Source organism: Dama dama, chromosome 9, assembly GCF_033118175.1.
Source record: "Dama dama isolate Ldn47 chromosome 9, ASM3311817v1, whole genome shotgun sequence".
In the NCBI taxonomy this organism is placed as follows: domain Eukaryota; kingdom Metazoa; phylum Chordata; class Mammalia; order Artiodactyla; family Cervidae; genus Dama; species Dama dama.
Genome location: NC_083689.1, coordinates 41282469 through 41303704, shown reverse-complemented (window position 1 = coordinate 41303704; position 21236 = coordinate 41282469). Strand labels below are relative to the sequence as shown.

General features: G+C 47.3%; 1 protein-coding gene across 1 annotated transcript; it reads left to right on the top strand.

Moving 5' to 3' along the window:
• The first annotated feature begins 1016 nt into the window (after window positions 1-1016).
• On the top strand, window positions 1017-20762 carry LMAN2 (lectin, mannose binding 2). The gene is made up of 8 exons (XM_061151022.1): window positions 1017-1257; window positions 1425-1543; window positions 14887-15004; window positions 15642-15721; window positions 15865-16026; window positions 16115-16229; window positions 18798-18917; window positions 20099-20762. The coding sequence occupies exons 1-8, from the start codon at window positions 1053-1055 to the stop codon at window positions 20257-20259; spliced, it is 1080 nt and encodes a 359-aa protein (XP_061007005.1). The 5' UTR covers window positions 1017-1052; the 3' UTR covers window positions 20260-20762.
• Window positions 20763-21236: the final 474 nt, after the last annotated feature.

Genomic DNA, 21236 nt, shown 5'->3' with positions numbered 1-21236 from the left:
TTTAAAAGAGAGGGGGGCCAACTTTTTAAAGGAGCAAGCAACCAACGATTCCACCCTGTGATCTATAACAGGGGTTATTAATTCAAGTGTCTAGGGGGCCAGGCAGGTGCTGTAAATTAGTGGCCAGAGTGGACAGGAGCTTTGAAAAATAAGGCATTTTTAGCAGGGCATCCCCATGACCCAAGTGTGGTTGGGTCTTCCGATTTTTCCTGAGAAGCTGGAAATTTGGATTTTTAATAACGATTTATCTCATGATTTAAAATATTAGTAGTTGAGCCATTTACTGAAATAGCATCAGTAAGAGCTCTGTTTAGCTGTGGGCCACCTGTTTCCCACCTTTGGTCCAGTCAGCATCCCTGGATCTTTCACGGAGGGGACCCGCTACAATCATTTGGATATGAATGGGCCCCAGCCATCACAGGGATGGGACTTCGGGCCTCCTCCTTCTGCTGAAATCCAATTGGGCCTGATGAGCTGGGAATAGTGGACGCCAACAAATAACAGAATTCTAAGTTTGCAAAGGCTTGGAGCCACAGACGACAAAGCCCCGCCTGAGATCTAGACGGCGCAGAAGTTGGAATTCAGGCCTCCACCTTCAATTTACAACTCCTTTCTCCTCTGACTGGGAAAGATTACCCCACAAAGCTGACCAGTGGCCAGAGGTCAAGTGTTCTAGGGGCCCATAAAAACTACAAGTTCCAGCATGCCCCGCTTCACAGACGACCCCGCGCAGCCGGCCTACACAAATCATCCTTCCGCTCCCCGTTGGCCCGCAAACCGAACGTGCTGTTCCATGATTGGTTGCTGCTCTTGTCGCACCTAAGAACCCATTGCTGAGGCTGGTTGACAGGTGTCTCGCAGTCGCCAAGGCACTCGACCAGGATAGGGGGCTGCTTAGCAAATAAAGCCGTCGTCCACTCGGCAGCGAGCCTTTGCTTTTGCTGGGAGTTCCCAGATGACACTAGAGTTGGTGGGTTTCGGGCCGGAGGCTATTAGATGGAACACCCGGAAGGCGGAAGTCCTAGGACGGAAGTGGCCGAGAGGGACAGAGAATGGCGGCGGCGGCGGCAGCAGGCTGGATTTGGCTCTGGGGCTGGGGCCGGCGGTGCCCAGGGAGGTCTGGGCTTCGCGGCCCCGGCCCAGGCCCCACTATATTTCTGCCTTTCCTCTTGTTGCTGGGGCCGGTGGCTGCGGATATAACTGACGGCAACAGTGAACACCTCAAGCGGGAGCATTCGCTTATCAAGCCCTACCATGGTGAGGCCTGTTGCGGGAATGAGTTTAGGGTAAGGTCGAGGCTGGACGGGGTTGGGGAAGGGATGCTCTTTCTTCTGATCAGGGCAGCCCTTTGGGTTCCCTGCCTCGGCAAAGCTAGTCCTGGCCCGGCCTCTTAGGCAGCTGTCTGCCCTTGTCTCTGTCCGCAGGGATCGGTTCCAGCTCCACGCTCCTCTGGGACTTCCAAGGAAGCACGATGCTCACGAGCCAGTATGTGCGTCTGACCCCTGACGAGCGCAGCAAAGAGGGCTCTATCTGGAACCACCTGGTGAGTGGTTCCTAAGAGGGGAGGCAGACCATGAAGTAAGCCACTGCAGTTAGTCTTCAGCAGGCCTGAGCTTGATTTGAAGGCCCCCCTGCTCCCCCGCCCCCTTGGTCCCTTGCCTTAGTACTTGCCAATAGTAACAGGTGATGGCTGTTGAAGTTACCACATGTCAGGAGCTGTTCTTGACACTTTGTGCACCTGTCTTTTTATTCCTTCAAAAGCCATGTAAAGTAACTGATGTTATCTCCGTTTCGTTGGCTGAAGAAGCTAAGACTCAGAGTTGAAAGTGCCTTACTCAAAGTCACATAGCCAGCAAGTAGTGGAGCTGCTTCAACTGAACCCTCTCATTAGTGGGATAAAGGGAAGGAGTGGGGTATTTTATGTGTGTTAAGCACTGACTTTAACGTGCCTTATTCCACTTAGTTCTCAGACTGGTATAGATGGCTTTCGTGACTCTGCATAAGCAGAGCAAACACAGACAATGAATGGCTATAAACAACATTTAAATTCTGTCTCATCTCCAAGTCCAGCCATTCACTTGCTACACTTGGCCGCAGCCTGGATGGTGGAGGAACCCCTTAAAAATCCTTGCAGACATTAGTCCTCTTTTTCAGTGCTTGATTGAGGGTCTGGCCATCAGTGGACTCATGGGCAGTTTTAGTTTCTGTGACCTTTGCTGCAGAGGTTACGGACTTTCAGGGGTCGCAGGCATGTCATACATAAGCAGTGGCCGAGATCTGCTGCTGCACAGACGCCACACCAGGGAAGGTCAGGAAGGGGTGCAAGGGGAATAACGGGGGGCAGAACCTACTCCTCTCAACCTGTCTGATCCCAACCCTTCCCATGGCCTAAGCAGTTGGCCAGTGTCCTAGTTTTCTCCATCACCCCGCTCTTTGGTCTCTCTGAATGACTTCCCCATGTAGTTCTGAGAGCCCACACCGTCCTTGTGTTGCCTCGTCTGCGTGTGACTTCTCCTCCTCCTCTCTTTCCTGCTTGGGGGATCTGGAGATACTTTGCTTAGCTTTCACTCTGATCCTCAGAGCCTGGGGTCTCCTGTGAACGGATAAACATGCACTGTGTCTGCACGATCTGGCCCCTAGTGCCTCGCATCTCCAGTCATCCTCGGTTAATGTTCTTCCAGCCTCTCTGGCTGCCATTTTGCCTCATGACCTTTGCACTTGTAGCTTCTGTCTGGAACACCGTCTCCTGGCTCTTCATGCTTGCTTGGTTTCTCCTCATTTGTTAAGTTTTAGTTCGAGTGCCACCCACTCAGAGAGTACTTCAGTAACTACCCTGTTTCCCCTGGAGTCACATTCTCTCACTTTATTCTGTCATATAACTTTAAAAATTTTCATTTTATGTTTGTTTGGCTGTGCCAGGTCTTCCGTTTAGGTACAGAGGTCTTTGATCTTGCGATATGCAGGATCTTCCCTGACCAGGGATCGATTGATCCTGAACCCCCTGACTTGGGAGCGTAGAGTCTTAGCCACTAGACCCCCAGGGAAGCCCCTAATTTCATTTTATGTTATGGCTGATTTACAGTATTGTGTTAGTTTCAAGTATACAGCAAAGGGATTCGTTTATACATATATCCATTTTGTTTTCAGATTCTTTTCCCATATAGGTTATTACAGAATATTGAGTAAAGTTCCCTGTGCTGTATTGTAGGTCCTTGTTGATTGTCTATTTTATATATAGTAGTGTGTATTTATTAAGCCCCAACTCCCAATTTTTCCCTCCCCCTACTACTTGTCCCCTTTGGTAACCAAAAGTTTGTTTTCCAAGTCTGTGAGTCTGTTTGTTTTGTAAATAAGTTCATTTGTATCTTTTTGTTTTTTTCCTTAGATTTCATATAGAAGTGGTATCATATGATATTTGACTTTTGATGTCTGGCTTACTTCACTTAGTATGATCTCTAGGTTCGTTTATGTTGCTGCAAATGGCATTATTTCATTCTTTTTATGGTTTAGTAATATTCCACTGTATATATGTACATTTTCTTTATCCATTTCTCTGCTGATGGACATTTAGGATGCTTCCATGTCTTGGCTATTGTAAATATCGCTGTGATGAACATTGGGGTGCATGTGTCTTTTTGAAGTATGATTTTCTCCAAATATTTCCAGGAGTGGGATTACTGGATCATATTGTAGTTCTGTTTTTAGTTTTTTAAGGAATCTCCATGCTGTTCTCCATAGTGGCTATACCAGTTTACATTCCCACCAGCAGCATGGGAGGGTTCCCTTTTCTCCGCACCCTCTGCAGCATTTATTATTTTTAGATTTTTTTTGGTGATGTCCATTCTAACTGGTGTGAGGTGATGATACCTCATTGTAGTTTTTTTTTTTAATCCTTAGGTAGCTTTTTATTATATCCTCCAAAAGATCATATGATAAGAGTCAGAGCAGTGGTATAAAGTGTTAAAGAAGTTCAGGAGAGAGTTGACTTATTGTCTTCAGGCTGGGGTGGATGTGGCTTCACGAAAGAGGTAGCAGTTAAACAGAAGGAGGTTCCTTCTTTCCCAAGAAACCAAAACCCCTTTTGCTTTCTCCCATACGTACATCCATTAAGAGTACTCTTCTTTGCCAAAAGAAAAGTTTGAAGTCATCTGAGGCCATCAAGGAATTACAGGGCAGAAATCATGATAGGCTTCCAGTTTTCTTCAGCATGCAGGGTTATCTGCTCCTTCACAGAAGCTCCACTAGTGGTGGCTGTGCTCTCAGGTTCCATGCCTGGGCCAGTGGAGGCAGTTTCCTGGCAGGCCAGTGGTCGTCTCTCCTCCCCCAAGGGGGCCTGCTCAGGAGCTGGCGTTCCTCTCCCCAGGTAGGCAGCAGCCAGCGTCGCTCTGGGGACCTGGAACATCACCGCCACTGCACCCAGAAAAGCTAGAAAAATGATACCTACCCCTCCCTCCCCAACCTGCCCCCTGCCCCGAAGCGGCTCTTTGACTACCCTTGGTGGTGATGGCAGTGGCGGTGGCCAGCTTGCCCCTCTGCGCCTTGCCCATGGCGCCATCTCCACACTGGCATTAGCGAGGACTCAGCCCCAAGCCCCCTCTACTGCTCAGGCTGCGCTGCCCGCAGGGCCCTCGTTGTAGTTCTGATTTGTATGTCTCTAATAATGAGCGATGCCGAGCATCTTTTCATGTGCTTTTTGGCTATCTGTCTGTCTGCTTTGGAGAAATGTCTATTTAGATCTTCTGCCCTTTTTTTTTGATTGGGTGGTTTTTTTGATACTGAGCTGAATGAGCTGTTTGTATATTTTGGAGATTAATCCTTTGTGGCTTGCTTCATTTGCAGATGTTTTCTCCCCTTCTGTGGATTGTCTTTTTGTTTATGGTTTCCTTTGCTGTGCAAAAGCATTTAAGTTTCATTAGGTCTCAATTTGTTTTTGGATAACTTTTTTTTCTTTTTTTTTTTGCTGCACGGCATGTGGAATCTTAGTTGCCCAACCCGGGCCCCCTGTGGTGGAAGCACGGTGTCCCAGTGGCTGGACCGCCAGGGGGCTCCCATGCGTTCGGATAACTTTTATTTTATTTTTTTTTAAAAAGTTTATTTATTTTTAATTGATTGATGATTGCTTTACAACATTGCTTTGATTTCTGTCATACATCAGCATGAATTAACCATAGGTGTACATGTGTCTCCTCCCTCTTGAATCTCCCTTCTCCCTCCAGCCCATTCCCACCCCTCTAGGTTATTGTGCAGTGCTTAGTTGATCAGTTGTGTCCAGCTCTTTGCGAACCCCGTGGACTGTAGCGCCCCAGGCTCCTCTATCCCTGGGGATTCTCCATGCAAGAATACTGGGGTGGGTTGCTGTGTCCTCCAGGGGAGTCTCCCCGACCCGGGGGTGAACCCAGGTGATTACAGAGCCCCAGTTTGAGTTCTCCGAGTCATATAGCGAATCCCACTGCTGTCTACTTGTGTATGTGGTGTATGTGCTTCCGCGCCGCTCTCTCCTTGGAGAACTTCTAGTAACGAGCTATAGAAATGATCCCTGAAAGTATAGTCTTTGGATAACTTCTAAGAATGATATTTTTCAAGGAAGTGAGTTCAGCATAGCGTACATTTTTTTTTTTTTTAAGTGAGGTGCAAATTGTGCTGAAACTGCTAGAAATTGGTTCAGTCACAAGTAACTTAATTATGATTGGAGGTCACTGGTGGTTGGTAGTGTCACTGGGATGAGAGAATTCTGCACTTGCCATCATCAGATTTTCAATCTGGAATATAATTGTCTTATCTTCCTGTTGAGTGGAATCTAAATATTGCAATTTGAGATCCGCTCTTTTAAACACTGTGTGCGTGTGCTAAGTCACTTCAGTTGTTTCCCATCTCTTTGCAACTCTATGGTCTGTAGCCTGCCAGGCTCCTCTATCCATGGGATTCTCCAGGCAAGAATACTGGAGTGGGTTGCCACGCCCTCCTCCAGGGGATCTTCCTGATCCAACCCATGGCTCCTGGATTGCAGGCAGGAGCTGAGCCACCGGGGAAGCCCTTTAAACACAATTAATAAGCCCAAATTGTATGTCATTTTTTAAAATTGAACTTATATTTTCATTTCATATCCCACACAGAATTTTATCCTAATGCAGTGTATGTAATGCTTGAAAATCTTATTGATTAGCCTATCATGTTCTTCTGTGACTAAGTGTAATAATTTAAGCTTTTTAACTTTGTTGGGACCTTGAAATTAAGTTTTAATATTTTCTTTGGGATTATTATAGTTACCACTGGTATACAATTGATCGAAAGAAATGCCTTACACATTACACAATTTTTGAGTAATTATTACACCAAGTAAACACTTTTTGAAATGCATCTCATTGAGCTGTCATCTCCCCATTCCCATTTGATTGAATGTCATTGTCAGAATGAGAAGCTTAAGCATGACCTCTGCTTTTTGTTCATGTGAATGCTGAAAATTTATGTTCGCTTAAGTAGTAGATGGAGATTCAAGGAGTTTTGTTATAGCAGGGGTCATTCAATATTTTGAACTCCTTTGATTTATAAACCCCAAATGTAGTGATCTTTCATCTTTGATTTATAAACCCCAAATGTAGTGGGGTTTATCACTTTCATCAGAAATTTTAATGGAAAAAAATGTTAATGATGTATCAGCTGACTCTTAGATTAGCTCTGCCTTTCACTTTGTTGCAAGCCAAGACATAGAAACCACCTAGCTGTAAAATGGTTCATGACTGCCAAGTGATTGATTCTGATTTAGTTGGCCTGGGGCATTAAGATTTCTCAGCTCCCCACATGGCTTAGCTGGAATGGAGGGCCATGACCATGTCATGTTCTGCCCCCCAAAGCAGCTTTACATTAGTTCCAGCCCATACCTCATCTGCTTAAAAACCTTCTTTGTACTGTCTTTATCACAGTATTCTATCTGATGATCTGCAGTCTTACCTGTAGTTTGGGGAGACTTTCCAATGCTTGGATAGTCTTGGAGGTATCAGTTTCTAGGTCCTCAAATTCTGTGTGTGTCTGCTCTTTCCTAGAACTGATCCCCCTGCAGACATGTTGGGGGCGGGAGGGGAGGTCTTCCTTTCCCATCCTCCGGTGCACAGTGGCCCTTCTCAGAGGCACACCTCCTGCTCGCTCGGGGTCTTACCTCAGTGCCTTGTTCCCGGGCACAGAAACTCATGGGCATCAAAGAGGCCATTTGAAATACTGGCTTCTGGGCTGACTTTTGTGTATGTAAGTTACATTTGTACATTTTTTTCTAGTTGTCTTTATTTTTTAAGTTATTATTGATACCTAGTTTAATTTCTTCATGGTCAAGAAACGGATTCTGTGATTTCAATCCTTGGACATCTGTTGAGACTTGCAGATGGTCCTTCAAGTGATCAGGGTTTGGGGGACACATTCATGTGTGCTTGCTAAAGATGTAGATTCTCTGCTGGTTGAGTGAAGTGTGCCATTTAGATCTTTAGGTCTGTTTGCTGACTGGGCTCAAATTTCTATATCTTTCTGACATTTTGCTTGTTTTTATCAGTTATTAGAAGAGGTGTATTAAAATGTCTGTGTGTATTTGCCTTCATCTTTATAGTCAGTTTCTACTTCCTATATTTTTTTTTCTTTTTTTTTTTTTTTAATTTTTTTTTTTATTATTATTATTATTTTTTTTTTCCAGCTTCCTATATTTTGAGACCAACATTTTCCTGGCAAATGGAGTCCTTTGTCATGGAGAAGAGTCCTCTTCTAAACTTTGTTATCGGCACAGCTGCACAAGCTTGCTTTTGCTTAGCATTTGCATGTGCTGTCTTTTTTTGTCCTTTTCTTTTCCCTGCCTCTTTTAGAGTTGTCTCTTGTAAACAGCATATAACCAGGCTTTTGGATGGTTATCCATTTATTTTTTATTATGATAAAACACAGTAACATAACAATTTGCCATTTAACCTTTCTTAAAAAGAAGTTTATTTATTGGTCTTTGCCTAGACTTAGCTGCAACATGAGGGATCTTCGGTCCTTAGTTGCAGCATGTGGATCTTTAGTTGTGGCATGCGAATCTTAGTTGAGGCAGATGCTGTCTAGTTGCCTGACCAGGGATTGAACCCAGGCCCCTGCATTGGGAGCCTGGAGCCTTAGCCACTGGACTACCAGGGAAGTCCCCCATTTAACCTTTTATTGTTTTTTATTTTTAAACAGTTTAATTTTTCAAACCATTCTCTTCTGCATGATACTTAATGGCATTGAGACAGTTTTTAAAAGTGTAAATGGTCACCACACAGGCGGTAAGAGTATACAATGGGAAAAAGACAATCTCTTCAGCAAGTGGTGTTGGAAAGTTGGACAGCCTCATGTAAATCGGTGAAGTTAGAACACATGCTCACACCACACACAAAAATAAACTCAGGATGGCTTAAAGACTTATATATAAGACATGACATCGTAAAACTCCTAGAAGAGAACATCAGTAAAACATTTCTAACATAAATTGTACCAGTGTTTCCTTAGGTCAGTCTCCCAAGGCAATAGAAATAAAAAGCAGAAATAAACAAATGGGTCCTAATCAAACTTAGAAACTTTTGCAAAGGAAGCCATAAGCAAAATGAAAAGATACCTATGGATTGGGAGAAAGTGAAAATGACTCAGTCATGTCCAACTCTGCGACCCCTTGGACTGTAATCCATGGAATTCTCCAGGCCAGAATACTGGAGTGGGTAGCCTTTCCCTTCTCTAGCAGATCTTCCCAACCCAGGGATTGAACCCAGGGATCTCCTGCATTGCAGGCGGATTCTTTACCATCTGAGCCACCAGGGAAGGCCAGGAATACTAAAATGGGTAGCCTATTCCTTCTCTAGCAGATCTTTCTGACCCAGGAATCAAACTGGAGTCTCCTGCATTGCAGGCGGATTCTTTACCAACTAAGCTACCAGGGAAGCCCGGATTGAGAGAAAATATTTGCAAATCATGAGACCAACAAGGGTTTAATTTCCAAAATATACAAACAGCTCATTCAATTCAATAATAATTTTAAAAAAAATTTAAAAATGGGCAGAAGACCTAAACAGACATTTCTCCAAAGAAGATATACAGATGGCCAATGCCTGTGTGTATACTCAGTTGCAAGTGAAGTCAGATTCTTTGTGATCCCATGAACTGTAGCCCCCAGGCTCCTCTGTCTATGGGATTTTCCAGGCAAAAATACTGGAATGGGTTGCCATTTCTTTCTCCAGGGGATCTTCCCTGTGCAGATCCACATCTTCTGCGTTGGCAGGTGAATTCTTTACCACTGAGCCACCCGAGAAGCCAGTTATTAGAGAAATGAAAATCAAAACTTGAGTGAGGTTCCACTTAACACTGGTCAGAATGGCCATCATTAAAAAATCTACCAACCATAAGTGCTGGAAAGGGTGTGGAAAAAAGGATCCCTGTTACACTGTTGATGGGAATGTTAATTGGTACAGCCAGTGTGGAGAGCCCTCAGAAAACTAAAAATAGAGTTGTCATATGATCCAGCAGTCCCACTCTTGGACATATACTTAGAACTCTTAGTTTGAAAAGATACATGCATCCCTATGTTCCTTAAAGCACTGTTTACAATAGCCAAGACATGGAAACAGCCTAAATGTCTGTCAGCAGATGAATGGATCAAGATGTATGTGTGTGTGTGTGTGTGTAAACACATATACACACAAACGGAATAGTACTCAGCCACAAAAAAGAACAATGCCACTTGCAGCAACATGGATGGACTGAGGGGTTTTCTCAGGTGGCACTAGTGGTAAAGAATCTACCTGCTGGTGCAGGTAAACATAAGAGATGCGGGTTTGATCCCTGGGTCAGGAAGATCCCTTGGAGGAAGGCACGGCAACCTACTCCAGTATTCTTGTCTGTAGAATCCCGTGGACAGAGAAGCCATAGGGTTGCACAGAGTTAAGACACGACTGAAGTGACTTAGCATGCATGCATGGATGGACCTAGAGATTACCATGCTAAGTGAAGTTAGCGAAAGACAGGTATCTTATGATATCACTTATGTGGAATCTAAAACATGACACGAACATATATACAAAACAGACTCACAGACATGGGGAACAGACTTGTGGTTGCCAAGTTGTCAGGGAGTTGGGGAGGGAAGGATTGGAAGTTTGGGATTAGCAGACACAAACTATTCATATAGGATGAATAAACAACAAAACCCCCCTACTGTATAGCACAGGGAACTACATTCAGTATCCTGTGATAATCCGTAATGGAAAATACGAAAATATGAAAAAGACTATGTATGTATAACTGAGTTGGTTTCCTGTATAGCAGAAATTAACACAATATTGTAAATCAGTCTACAGTAAAATTTTTTAAAGTGTAATGTCTACCAACAAAAGATTAGTTTCAATTACTATAAATATGTATCTACATGAAAAAGAAAATTTAAAAATTTCTCAAATATTTTTATTGTGGTAAAATATACATGACATAAAATTGACCATTTTAACCATTTTTAAGTGTACAGTTTAGTGGCATTAAGTACATTCATTTTGTTGTGCAGCTATCACCACCATCCATCTCCAGAACTTTTTAATCATCAGAAGCTGAAACTGTACTCCTTAAACACTAACTCCCTGTTTTCTGCCTCTCTGCAGCCCCTGGTAGTCACTATTCTACTTTCTGGTTTTGAATTTGACTCTTCTAGGTGCCTCACATAAATGAAATCATAGAATATTTGTATCTGACTTATTTCACTTAGCATAATACAGGCAAAGTGCATCCATGTTGTAGCATGTATTAGTATTTCATTCTTTTCATGGCTAAATAGTACCCCTGTGTGTCTGTGTGTGTGTGCACCACGCTTTGTCCGTCCATTCACCTGTGGGCGGGCACTGGGTCGTTTGCGCCTTTCGGCTCCTGTGTTGCTGTGTACGTGGGTGGACAGAGGTGGCTACTGGAGTGCCTGCTTTCGCTGTTCTTGGTAAAGACCTAGGAAGTGGAATTGCTGGGTTATATGGTAACTCTTTTTGAGGACCACCAAACTGTTTTCCACAGCAACCACACCATTTTACAGTCCCACCAGCAATGCACCAGGGTTCCAGTTTCTCCATATCTTTATAATACTGTATTTTCCATTTTTTTAAATAATAGTCATCCAAACGAGTGTGAAGTGGTATCTGGTTTTGATTTACATTTCTCTAATGATTAATGATGTTGAGCATCTTTTATATGCTTTTCATATACAAATTATTATCTTTGAAAAACATGTCTATCTAAATCCTTTGTCTAGTTTTGGGTTGTTTTTTGTTGTTGAGTTTTAGGATTCTTTATGTATTCTGGACATTATCAGTATATGATTTGGAAATATTTTCTTTCAATCTGTGGGCTGTCTTTTCATTCTCTTGATGTTCTTTGACATGTGAAAGGTTTTAATTTCGATTAAGTTCAGTTTTGTTTGTGCTGTGGTGGCATATCCAGGAAATTATTGCTAAATCTAGTGTGTCCCCTGTTTTCTTCTAAGAGTTTTATACTTTTAGCTCTTTAGTTTAAATCTTTGATCTATTATTTATTTTTAAAATTAAACTTTTTTTTGAGATAATTGTAGATTCACATGTAGTTGTAAGAAAAAATAAAGAGATTAAGAAGTACAGAATTCCAGTTGTAAAATTAAATCATGGGAATGTAATGTATAGCATAGGAAATGTGGTCAGTAATATTGCAATAATAATAGTCTTCCAGTAACTTTCTTTGGTGATGGATATTACTAGACTTGTGGTGATCAATTTGTAATGTATGTAGCCATCAAATCTCTATGTGGTACACCTGAAACTGATATTGTATGTCAACTATGTTTCATTAAAAAAAAAAAAAAAGAATACAGGGAGATCCTGGGTACCCTCACCAGCATTTAGTCTGTCTACATTTTGTAAAGTCATTGATACATTTGGGTTTAATCTACCATCTTACTCTTTACTTTCTGTTTGTATTGGCTGTCCTCTGTTCACTTTTCTCTCTGGTCTTGGCTTCTTTTGAGTTGGTTAGTTTTTATTCCACTTTTATTCTTCTGTTAGCTTGAAAGTTCTGTGCTTATTTTCCAAGATTTTGGTGATTACTCTGGAGTTTAAACACAGATTATGTTTTACCAAAGAGTACTGATAAGGTGTACTTTTAACTCCTTCCGGGATGATGATGGGCTTTTAGGATGCTTTAACTTCTTTTACCTTGTTGTTATTAATCTTTCTGTTTTAAATCACACAAAACATTATTGTTTTATACAGCTAAATATTTATTTGTATTTTTAGTCTCATACTTAATCTAGTCATTGGTCTTCATTCCTTCTTGAATCTTTGACTTCATGTCTGGATCTGGATCACATTTCTCCCTGAAGAATGAAAGATAGTTTTAGTGTTTTTGTCGGAAGATGTCTTAATTTCACCTTTTTTTTGTTTTTAAAGGGGATTACATAAGTTTATCTATTTATTATCGGCTAGCAGTGGTGGTGCTTCTGCTGGTCCTGCAGTTCCTTCATCTGAGGCCTGCCCTTCCTGTGACGGCAGAAGTGGCGATGTTGGTTCAGGCACCACCAGCTACTGTTCTCATAAAGGAACCACAGTGGCAGATCCCCACAGCTTGTCTCTTCATCTTGGTTTTGTTACAGGAGCAAGTGTACTTGTGCTGGCTGCTTTCCATTCTCTTCACCATTTTCCTGAGGGAAATAGCAGATCCCACATTTACTGAATATTCTTAGTGTGTTTAGCTCTATTGCCAAAAATTAGGTCCAAGGCCAAAGAGCACCTTCATTCTTGAAGGATACACGTGCTAAGTATAGAATCCTATGTTGATTGTTATTTTCCTTCAACTCCAAATATATCAGTCTGTTGTCTTATTACTCCTAGTGTTTCTGTTGAAAATTCTAGTATCAGGCTAATTATAGCTCCTTTGAAGTTAATCTTTTTTTTCCTTCTGGTTACTTTTAAGGGTCCCTGGGATGGTGATGGCGGTCGTTGTTCTCTCTCCCTCCTTGCCTTTCTCTGTGTTTTGTTCCTATCTTGTCTCTTCATGTGCCTGGTATTTTTGGTTGTGTCCCAGATACTGTGTTTGTACAATGTTTTGTTAAAAGTATGAGGCCTGAGTGAGTCTGTTTAGTCTAATTTCAGGGACTGTGAGAACTCATAGCTGAGCTGCAGCCCCTGGGAGCTCTTTCTCATTTGTTCTTACTTTTCAGTTGTGATTTTTGTCACCTCTATCCAAAGCAAGACTGATTTACCAGTCCTTCCAACCTCCTCAGCAGGTCTTGGACTCAGATTCCTTGCACATCTGTCATGGAGACCTGCTTTTTATCACCTCACAGTTGCCCAAATCCAGAATCTGCAGGGTCTCCCAGAGCCAGTGAACTGTCAGAAACTGGGAGGGCTGACTTCACACTGTGTCAGACTGTCGTGCAGGTGCCTGCTGACCCTGTATTCTCAAGGGCCGAGTCTTCTCACCTGAGCTCCTGGTGCCCAGGCCCAGAACAGTGCCTGGTGAATCAGTGATGCACAAGCCACGATGGGGCATAGGGTTTTTTATTTTTTATTTGAGTTTTTCATGATTACAGAAGTAATATGTTCAGTATAGAAGGTTGAAATGTAGAAAGTAAGCATTCCCCTCCCAGAGTTAGCTTTCATTAATGTTGGTCATATTTCTTTCATTTCCTTCTTTCTCTGCACAGAGACTAATATATATATATATTTTTTAAGTGGGCACATAGCGCTGATACTATTTTCAGCTTATCTTTCCTCCTAGTATCTTTGACATCTTGATCTTGACTTGTAAGAGCTTATGGTTCTCCCTCATTTTGTTAAAAAGCTGCAACAGCCAGATTGCTCCCAAGAAAATGGGAGCATCCGCTGTCCTCTGGATTTAGGCCGTTTCTCTTCATTCTTGTCTGCATTGCTGCTTATGATCTCTTTAAGCCTTGCCAATCTGATAAGTCAGCAATAGCTTGTCTTTGCCTTTCAGCTGGGCCTTTGTTTAATTACTTGCTCACACACCCATCTGCAGACTTTCTCTAAGCAGATTCTTGTTAGAGTGTCAATGCCATAGTTTTCATGAGCAGCTTCCTGGTAGGCAAAGCCATGCTGGTGTCCTTGCTGTGGGCCCAGCTTTGCACCTTCCTGACTGCTGGGAAGTACTTCCTTCCCTCACATCACAGTAGCCCAGAGGCCCCAGAGCTGCCCTTCCAGCCCCCAGGCCCGATACCAGCATAACCACCCTCAGGCTGGGCTGAGACCACAAGAGGCAGGTGCTATGCCGGCTGAGAGTCCAGGGCTTCGAGTCTGCCAGACCTGGGTGTGGGTCCCTCCGTTTGAGGGAACACAGTGGGGATGGAAAGCCAGAAAGGAGTTGGTGCAGCTTGTGTTACAGGCCTGAAGGCCATGGCAGCTGTAGGCAGCAGCAGAAGTTTCCGAGTCAGACAGTCCTGGGTGTGAGTCAGGACATCCACTTACCTACTGTGAAGAAGTTATTTCGACTCTGAATGTGTTTTCTTTTTACAAAATATGTGACTCAAATAGGGATAGTAATCCTTCCACAAGATCCCAGGGGACAGGAACAGTGGGGATGGAGAAGAAACAGGGCTAACAGGTTTGGCTGGTATCAAGGAAAGTGAGTCAAGGTGTGAGAACCAACCCAGGAGAAGACTGGGGCCAGGGTGGGTGGAGTCTGGGCCTCAGCAGCCTTGGGACAGTCTGTGGCCTCCCTCTCCCTCCCTCCTGAGACGCTTGGGGATCTGTTCACCAGTGATACTTGGGATCCTGCTGCCTGGCCCTGTTCTGAGTGTCCCGACTCATTCTAGGGTCTGTGCTGGGTCACTCCCAGTGAGTAGGCAAGCCTGGGGAGCTCTGACAGCCCTCTCTGCTCTCCCTCTAGCCTTGCTTCCTCAAGGACTGGGAGATGCACGTTCACTTCAAAGTTCATGGCGCAGGAAAGAAAAATCTCCATGGAGACGGCATTGCCTTGTGGTACACCCGGGACCGCCTGGTGCCAGGTAGGGTGGTGCTAGCACAGGTGGGCTGTCTGTGGCCAGGAATCCTCCACTCTGCACTCCTGTTAGGGTGCTGCTGCTCCCCTTTGAGGAAACATGAGGCCTGGGGAGTAGCTGGAGGGAGCGTCCTGTAGAAGATGACCCCATGGTTAACTCTGTGCCCAGTGTGGCCTGGTCTTCTCCACCAGCTAAGAGGGTTTTACCATCCTATCATTTTAAGAAGGAAAAAACAAGGAAGACTGTGACAGAGACCATCTGTGGCCCACAAAGCCTAAAATCTTTGCTCTCTGGCCTTTGACAGAAAGTTGGTGACCCCTGGATTCAGGGATGGTCCTTACTGCATGACCACCTGGTTTTTTACAGATTAGGTATCCTCTTGCCCCTGACACCTCAGAGCACATAGACAGGTGCTGTTCCTTCACAGTTCAGACTTCAAACTAGAGTCCTTTCTGCCACATGCCTGAGACTATCCTTCCACCCCCGGCCCCATCCCACTTAGAGTGCCCTTCTTTTTCCTGGGAGCATGACCGTGGGCTAACCTCTTTTGACCCCATCCACGCTGGCGTTGCTCTGTCCTTCAGGTACCCATCGGGCAACTCCCAATTTCTCCCATCACAGGAGCATCTCCTTCTAATTCTAGGGCCTGTGTTTGGAAGCAAAGACAACTTCCATGGCTTAGCCATCTTCCTGGACACGTACCCCAACGATGAGACCACAGAGGTAGGCCCTTGCTCTCCTGCAGAGCAGGACGGGACTTGTCCCTGGGCCCTGCGTGGGAGCAGCCTCCAGGGATCAGGGTGGTGGGTTCCCTGCGGCCTTCCACTGGCTGGGCTGCCCTCGGAGTGACCGGTGTCTTGTCTCAGCGCGTGTTCCCGTACATCTCCGTGATGGTGAACAATGGCTCCCTGTCCTACGACCACAGCAAGGACGGCCGCTGGACCGAGCTGGCGGGCTGCACGGCTGACTTCCGCAACCGCGATCACGACACCTTCCTGGCAGTGCGCTACTCCCGGGGTCGCCTGACGGTGAGCAGGCAGGAGGGGCGGCTCTGCGGGGCTTGGGAAGGCAGGCAGGCCGGCCCTGGGCCGCCCTTGACCTGCTGGCTGACTGCAGGTGATGACTGACCTGGAGGACAAGAATGAGTGGAAGAACTGCATTGACATCACGGGAGTGCGCCTGCCCACCGGCTACTACTTTGGAGCCTCTGCTGGTACCGGCGACCTGTCCGGTGAGTGTGCGGGCAGTGCAGGGCATCCAGTCTCAGTCTGACCTTCCCTGCTTTCGGGAGCTTGTGACACGGCAGGTCCCTTTCCTCCTCAACCTGCCTTCATTTGGTTCCACACGTGCCTGGTTTTCTTCCCCCTCTTCCCGTGTGTGTGCAGTCCTTCAGCCATCTTCCCTCTCTGTCACCTGTGAGCGGGGGCGGGGGGGCTGAATCTGGTGAACCCAGCGATGGACCCCCACGTGTCCCTCTCCAGACCTGAGTCACCAGCCACGTGCCCAGCAGGCCTGTCAGCCTTCACACGCCCACAGCCAGAGACAAACGAACCTCTGTTCTAGTGGTTACCTGGGTCAGAGCACCTTGGTGATATTCCGGCCTCTGCTTTTTCTCTCACCTGCCACCTCCCATTTGTTGGCGTGTCCTGCAGGCTGTGTCTTCTTTTCACCCTGCAGCAGACCACTCTTCTCCCTTCCTTTACTGCAGGCAGGTCTGGGCTACCGTCCTCTCTTGCTTGGACAATTGCAGGAGCCTCCCAAGTGTCCGCTCATCCCAGCACCACAGCCAAGCTACTCCTTCCACCTCACTCAGAGCTGAGGATGCTCCTCTCCCCTCCCAGCAGTGGTCCTATTGCCTTCCACCACATTCCCTCTGCCCCGTCCTCTCTGCTGACGCTGCCCCTAGCCACTCTTCAGACCCACCCCTGCCCTCCTGCCTGGGGCCTTTGTGCCTGCATCTCTCCAGGTCTTGCTCAGATATCTCTTTCCCAGTGAGGCCATCCCTGATTCCCTCATTTAAAGTCGCACACACACAGACCCCAGTCGCCTGCACACTTCCTGTCGCCTTTTCTAGCTTTATTTTTCTTCATAGCATTTAACCTGGTTTCCACTGTGTCATTCATTTCATTGTCATGTCCCCCTCACTGAATTGTGAGCTCCATGGAGTCAGGGCTCTGTCTTGTTTGGCCCATGGTGAGTGCTGTAAGCTTTGGGGTGCTCCCTGCCTGTACAGGCCTCTTGGGACCACCAGGCCTGGGTGGCGCTTGTTGGTGGCCCTTGGCACCGGTCCCTTCTCAGGGCCCTTGGGAGGCACCATACCTGGGGTCAGCTCTTGTTGACCAGAGCTGAGAACAGTGTGGCAGACCAGACAGAGGCTTGTTTGTTGTCAGGATAGATGTTTCCAGGGCCTATGCACCAGCCACTGTCCAGGAGCGTCCCGGTCACCATGGAAGTGTCTGGGTCCATTTGCTTCCCGAAATGTCTATTGTTTTAAGGTTTCTAATATGGAAATTCCAATTGTATACCCACAAGAGGGAAGATGGTGTGATAAGCCCCTTACTGCTGTTACCCAGCTGCAGTAATTACCAGCTCATGGCCTGTCTTGTGTCTTTTGTGGACCCAGTACAACCCTTCCCTGGGTTACCTGGAATTCCATCTGACAGTGTTTCAGCAGGTGTCATGAGAAAGTTCTGGAAACAGAGCCAGGTCTCTGACAGGGGTTATTCTCTGAGTCTGTCTGGAGAGGCCCTGGGAAGGGCGATGGAGGGGCCTTGCCTGCGGTAGTGTGTGACCCTTAGGCAGAGGGGCGTGCATGCCAGCCTCCCGCCAGGTGTCTCATGGCTGTTCTTAGGTAGGTCGCTGTCTCTTTCCCCTTTTGTACAGCTGAGACCATTGGGCATTTGGGAGTTGGAGGGAGTTGAATGTCAAGTACAGGCACCCAGGAAGTGACAGAGCTCAAATGGGACCTGCTGTCTGACTCCAGGGTCTCTGTGTGTCCCTGGGCTTCCAGGGCTGCACACACCGGTGTCTGGTACACTGGTCTCTGCCTGACCTGGCCGCAGGGTCCTTGCTCTTTACGCTTTCCCCCTTTTCCTGGCCTTTATTCAGATTCCAGTCAGTTAGCTGAGCTGATAGCTGGTGGCAGGCTGCCTGGGACCCTCGTCTCAGTTCTGAGCCTCAACCTCTCCATCTCAAAACGGGATTGTCAGTTACTGTCATTGTCAGGCAGAGGTCCTCTCCTGCCCACACTAGTGGACCAGGGCCTGCCTCACGTCTCCCCAGGTACAGTCAGTGACTGTCACAGCCGAGCTGTCAGCACTTGGGTCTCTGTGACAGAGCGTCTGGTGGCTGCCCGCCCCCGGGAGGGTCAGGCTTCTCAGCCAGCCATGCAGCAGTGTGTGGGTCTTTATCCGGTTCTGTTTTCAAGGACATACTACCTCTAGGCAGTATACCTTTGGCCCTGTGTGTGCTTTCTCATTTACATGCCTCAGTAACTGCAAGATGGAGATTACCACCCCCATTTACAAATGAGACAGCCTCAAAGAGGGTAGCAGAGCCAGGATCAGACCCAGCGATGCTGATTGTAAAACCTGTGCTTTTTCCTCTCTGCTCTGCTGCTTCCCAGGTTTCTTATTGCTGAGTTTGGAGTATTCCAGCCCCTGGAATACTGCTTGCTGGAGGCTGCTGGGTTCTCTGCAGGGGACCTGGCCACTCTGTGGTGGGGGGCGGGAGAGGGTTGAGCCACGTGTGCCAGAGTGGCTCCATGCCCCTTAGAAGCTAACTCTCATCATGATTGCAGACAATCATGACATCATCTCCATGAAGCTGTTCCAGCTGATGGTGGAGCACACACCAGACGAGGAGAGCATCGACTGGACCAAGATCGAGCCCAGCGTCAACTTCCTCAAGTCGCCCAAAGGTATGCTCGCACAGCCCCTCCCGATGGGGCCCGGGCTGGCTTAGGAGCTGCTTGAGGTCCATCTGCCCTTCCCTGGACCAGCTCAGCCCTTGAGTCAGCAGCTAGTGCTGGTGAACAGGTGTGTGAGCCCTTGGCATCTGCATCGTCCTGCACTCAGTGCTGGGATAACGGCCAGTGAAGCCAGAGGGGCTGTTTGCTGGTGCAGGCGCGCTGATACCTCAGTGCGGGGCCTCAGCGAACAGCCTGCAGTAGGTCCTACAACTGCTAGGGGAGCTGATCCTTAGGCTTCCTCAGCTAGAAAGAGGTAAAATGGCGGGATGCAAACTTGAGTTTTGGCAAACCTCCAGGTCTGAGCCCTTTGCAGGGTAGCCGTCAGCCACCACTCCATCCTCACAGAGAGAGGGTTTTCAGGATGGATGGGGAGTGAGGTCCCTGTGTGTGTGTGTGTGTGTGTTGTGAGCTCTACTTCAGGAGCCCCAGAGTCGTGTGTGTGGGCCCAGCGGGAGATGGAGTACCACTGGAACCCAAAATTTTATGTGACATTTCACTTTTTAAAGATGCAAGTTGCTTTTAAATGTTTGGGGGCCAAACAACCCCTGCCGTAGACCACTGATTTGCAACCTTCCGTTGAAGGCTTCCTGCTGCCGAGGCTTTTGGACACATCTGCTCCAGCCCACCCAGCAACCTATGCAGCTGGCCTGGCAGGGGTTGATTCCTTGTCAGACAAGTGGGCCCACTGGGCTAGAAGGTCAAAGCGAAAGGACGGAGGTTGGGGGTCAGGGCCCTGGGAGCATACCCAGGAGGCACCGAATGCGTCCACATGTGAGGGAGGGCAGCCTGTGGCCAGGGCCATGTTTCTTCAGCTGGGGACCTCAGACCACTGCACTGGACTGGGGGCGGTCTTGGGAAAACAGGTCCTGGGCCCGCCTAGGCAGACTCAGGCTGTCAGGGAGATCCCAGGTGTTCAGTGTTCACCAGCTTCTTGCAGCAGAAGGCACCTCAGCCTGGATCCCAGGGAACCTTGGTCCCAGTGAGATTGTCGCTCTGTGCATACTCCTGCCTCTCGCTGGAGCCGTGCGAGCAGGCCACAGCTGCTGCCTCGAGGGTGGGGTGGGGGGCCTTATCACGCTGTCTCCAGGGAGCCCATTCGGCCTCTCATTTCCCCCTCTCTCCTCCCTCAGACAATGTGGACGACCCAACGGGGAACTTCCGCAGCGGCCCCCTGACGGGGTGGCGGGTGTTTCTGCTGCTGCTGTGCGCGCTCCTGGGCATCATCGTGTGTGCCGTGGTGGGGGCCGTGGTGTTTCAGAAGAGGCAGGAACGGAACAAGCGTTTCTACTGAGCAGCCAGCCCGTGGCTTGGGGAAGGGCCCTGGCGCTAATGTGAACTTTTTTTTTTACTAGGATTGTAAAAGGAAAATAAGATGACCTTATTTCTTAACCATTTCAAAGAAATAATTAAAGTATTTTCATATATTTTGCTTCTTGCCCAATGGGGAGTAAGGCTGCAGGGCTGGGGAATAAGGGTTTTCCATGCCCACAGCTGGGGGCAGAGGCCCCGGCCCTGTGCAGGCCTCTCAGGAGCAGGGGGTCTGTGCCTGCTGCTAGGCCGAGAGCCTGGCAGGTGGCTGTGAACACTGGAGGGCCCCCCAGGCCACACTGGGGTGGGCGCCTGAGGACACAAGCAGTGATCTTGTTCTGTGCTGTGTGGTATGTGTGGCAGAAGAGGAGGCCAACTGGGGAGCCTGGGTCTTCACGCTCCGAGCTTCTTCCCAAGGCAGACCCTCGGGTGAGGCTGGAGGAGCAGTTTGGTGGTTTGCTAAATAAAGTGAAATAACCAACCTCAGTTGTGTGGCTGCCCTAAGAGGTCTGCTTTTCCTTTCTTCGAATGACTTCCGGTGCTTTCCAGCTTCAAGCCTCATCCCCTCAGGCGTGGCATGGCCCCAGGAGGCAGGTGCTGTGTTCTCCATTTCCCAGTTGGGGAATCAGTTGTTGGAGGTAAGCAAAACTTGCCGGGTGATACACAGCCGCTGGCAACATGGGGTGGGGCCTGCACTCTCTCCACGCACCCTGGGCCTCTGTGAAAGCACCCACAGAGGGGAGGATGTGGTTCCCACACGGAGGATGTGACTTCCCACCCAAGGGCTTGTGGGTCAGCAGTGGTGTTCCCATTGGTGTCATGGCTGGTCAAAGGTGGTTTATGACGTGAAGAAAGCCCACAGTGGTAAGTGCCACATGTTGCAGCCTCTAAGGCTCACTCCCAGTGCAGGTGGCTGCTGCATCCAGTCATGCCTGACCCCCGCCTGCCACGGGATGGGTC

Bases quoted from the DNA above. Each gene is read 5' to 3' on its own strand.
- LMAN2 (XM_061151022.1), top strand. From the start codon at position 1,053: ATGGCGGCGGCGGCGGCAGCAGGCTGGATTTGGCTCTGGGGCTGGGGC. The intron at 1,544-14,886 runs GTGAGTGGTTCC...CTCTCCCTCTAG, and splicing joins GCTCTATCTGGAACCACCTG to CCTTGCTTCCTCAAGGACTG. The intron at 18,918-20,098 runs GTATGCTCGCAC...CTCCTCCCTCAG, and splicing joins CTTCCTCAAGTCGCCCAAAG to ACAATGTGGACGACCCAACG.